The sequence below is a fragment of the Typha angustifolia genome, chromosome 12, assembly GCF_048772165.1.
Source record: "Typha angustifolia cultivar Huaian chromosome 12, ASM4877216v1, whole genome shotgun sequence".
Lineage (NCBI taxonomy): Eukaryota > Viridiplantae > Streptophyta > Magnoliopsida > Poales > Typhaceae > Typha > Typha angustifolia.
This window is the reverse complement of record NC_133250.1, coordinates 5,880,769-5,883,240: the sequence shown is the minus strand read 5'-3', so window position 1 is coordinate 5,883,240 and position 2,472 is coordinate 5,880,769. Positions and strand designations below refer to the sequence as shown.

Sequence of the window (2,472 nt, the reverse complement as noted above, 5' to 3'; positions counted from 1 at the left end):
GTTACGCGGACCAATTATTTGCAATCATTCTTAAATATAATTTTCTTTTTCACAAGTTCTGGCTGTCATTTCTAATGGACGATGACATTTGCACAAGGAAATGTATAAAATGCAAACAAACCCTCTAATAGGTCTAAGAGTAGGGGAATCTGAACGAATAAATAGATCATATAAAACAAGCATATAATTGTGATTCACTCTGTTTTTTATTTAGGCAAATTTTTATTCTGCACCCTTCTTTGTTGACTTATCATAGTTCATACGCTTTTCATTAGGAGATCCTGAAATAATACCATGCTTGATAAGGATTGAGATTTTCTTAAATCTTATTATAACTCCTTTGTAATTTGTGTAAAAAATTAAAGAGGATAAATGCGAATCACCGAATCTGCGCCCGTCCAGTAGTGCTTTCTCTTTTGCTAGCTCTATAAATGCCAATTCCTAGACAACTAAAATAATTCTTCACTTACTTGGATTATGCATGCATGATGCATGAACATGTAGTCCCAGATGCAATGGACGTGTTCTATTCCATTTAATCATACCCATAACCATAAACTCATCGATGAATGAAACAAGTCATCACTACCTATCGTGGTGCAGTTTGGTACCCAGATCAAATAATATTCTTTTTTTTTTACAAGTATGACTTACACGGGTGCATGCACTGCGTGTGAACTTATCCTACTCACGCTGTCAGCGAACAATTAAAACGTGTACCCTTCCATTTCTTTATTCACTTCACCCCCTTCTTTTATTCATATTTATACATGCTTTATTACTTCGTCTTAATTAGAAGTTGGTCTTATTGGAAAAGTTCCATGGCTTTCTCTTCCTGGAGCAAAAGGGAGGACAAGCAATTCGAGAACGCTCTGGTGATATACCCCGACGGGACGCCGAATCGATGGTCTCTGATCGCCGATCAGGTCCCCGGGAGGACCCAGGGAGAGGTGTGGGAGAGGTATCGTACGCTGCTCGCGGATCTCGAGATGATCGAGAAAGGGGCGGTGGAGATACCGCCTTATGCGGACGACGGCAGAGAAGAGGAGGAGGAGGAGGAGGAGGAGGAGAGGAGTATTCCGGCGAGGACGAGGGCGAGGGCGGAGGAGAGGAGGCGAGGAGTGCCGTGGACGGAGGAGGAGCATAGGTGAGTAATTTTGTCCTTTGTCAATTCTTCTCTTTTAATAAAATAATAACTTTTTTTTTGTTACTTTGGAGCATTAAATTATTTAAACGATTGGCTGCTATGGAGATTTGGAGACCAGCGTACTTGGTTTCAGAGTCATAGTTTTTTTTTAAAAAATATATTATTATTATGTGTGGTATTTTTCTATATTAAGAAGGATGGATAGTATTTAAACATAAAATCTTGGCAAAATAGTCTCTTTAGCCGAGGTGACAAAAGAAGAAGGTCGATTGTTACATAAAATCTTGGCAAAATAGTATGTAAGTTCTTTTTTTTTTACCCTTTCTAATTAAAAAAATGGCGAAATAAGACTCACCATTCGGAGTCCTCAAGGTTTGCTCCATATGCATCAGTGGAAGGGATTAACTCCGATGCATATATATAAGCATGGTTGTCATTGTCACCTCAAAAATATTAAAGTGGGCATCACCATCTCAAAGCATATATCGTTCTTTGATGTGATGCAGGTTGTTCTTGGAGGGCTTAGCGAAGTACGGGAAGGGAGACTGGAGGAACATATCGAGGTGGTCGGTGAAGACCCGGACGCCGACCCAGGTGGCCAGCCACGCCCAAAAGTACTTCATTCGCCGGAGCCAGAACGCAAACAACGGCGGCGGCGGGAAGGAGTCCAAGAGGAAGAGCATCCATGACATCACTAATCCTTAGTTAATTAATTAACAAGGATTGATTACCAGGATCTTCTGCAGCCCCGATTGCATGAAGTTCTTGGTCACATCAGTTAATTTTCTTGTTTTTTCTTTTGTTTTCCTTCTCTCTGTTTGTATGATATGGGGAAAAAGAATAGAGAAAGGTAGAGGAAAGAAAAGGGAATATATGATTGAGTAATTGTACAGAAAACCCTTGCCTTTGAAACTCTGCTTGATGGTAACTTTGTGGTTGTATAATTGTTGTAATTGATGGAGTTAGCAACTTGGCATCATTAGATCTTCCCTCATGCATCCTATGATGTGTTTAGAGTACTGAGGAGCTTTGTTTAAGTTTTAAGGCTATTTCCAGTGTTCGTTTGGAGGCCAATTGATTGATTTAGCTTAAGTTTAAAATATACTTAGAAGCATGCCATCCACGAGTTGTACATGAACGTTACTAATCTTGGTCATGGCGCGTGGTGCAACCGAGCAAGTTCCATCCGGTTGTCTTAATTTGTCCGCCAGGTTTAAAGTCGGCGCAAGAGTAAAGTGGAAGCTTTATTCTACACCGCTTTCATTTGGGATGGCTCTTTTGCTAATAGATACTACTAAACGGCTCTGCCTCAATTAGGTCAAATA

The 2,472-nt window shown here is 40.2% G+C and overlaps 1 protein-coding gene across 1 annotated transcript; it reads left to right on the top strand.

The window, feature by feature from the left end:
• Positions 1-755: 755 nt before the first annotated feature.
• LOC140772124 (transcription factor DIVARICATA-like) lies at positions 756-2,126 on the top strand. Its single transcript, XM_073114034.1, has 2 exons — positions 756-1,147; positions 1,654-2,126. Exons 1-2 carry the CDS (start codon positions 771-773, stop codon positions 1,850-1,852), a joined length of 576 nt encoding a protein of 191 aa, XP_072970135.1. The 5' UTR covers positions 756-770; the 3' UTR covers positions 1,853-2,126.
• The last annotated feature ends 346 nt before the right edge of the window (positions 2,127-2,472 follow it).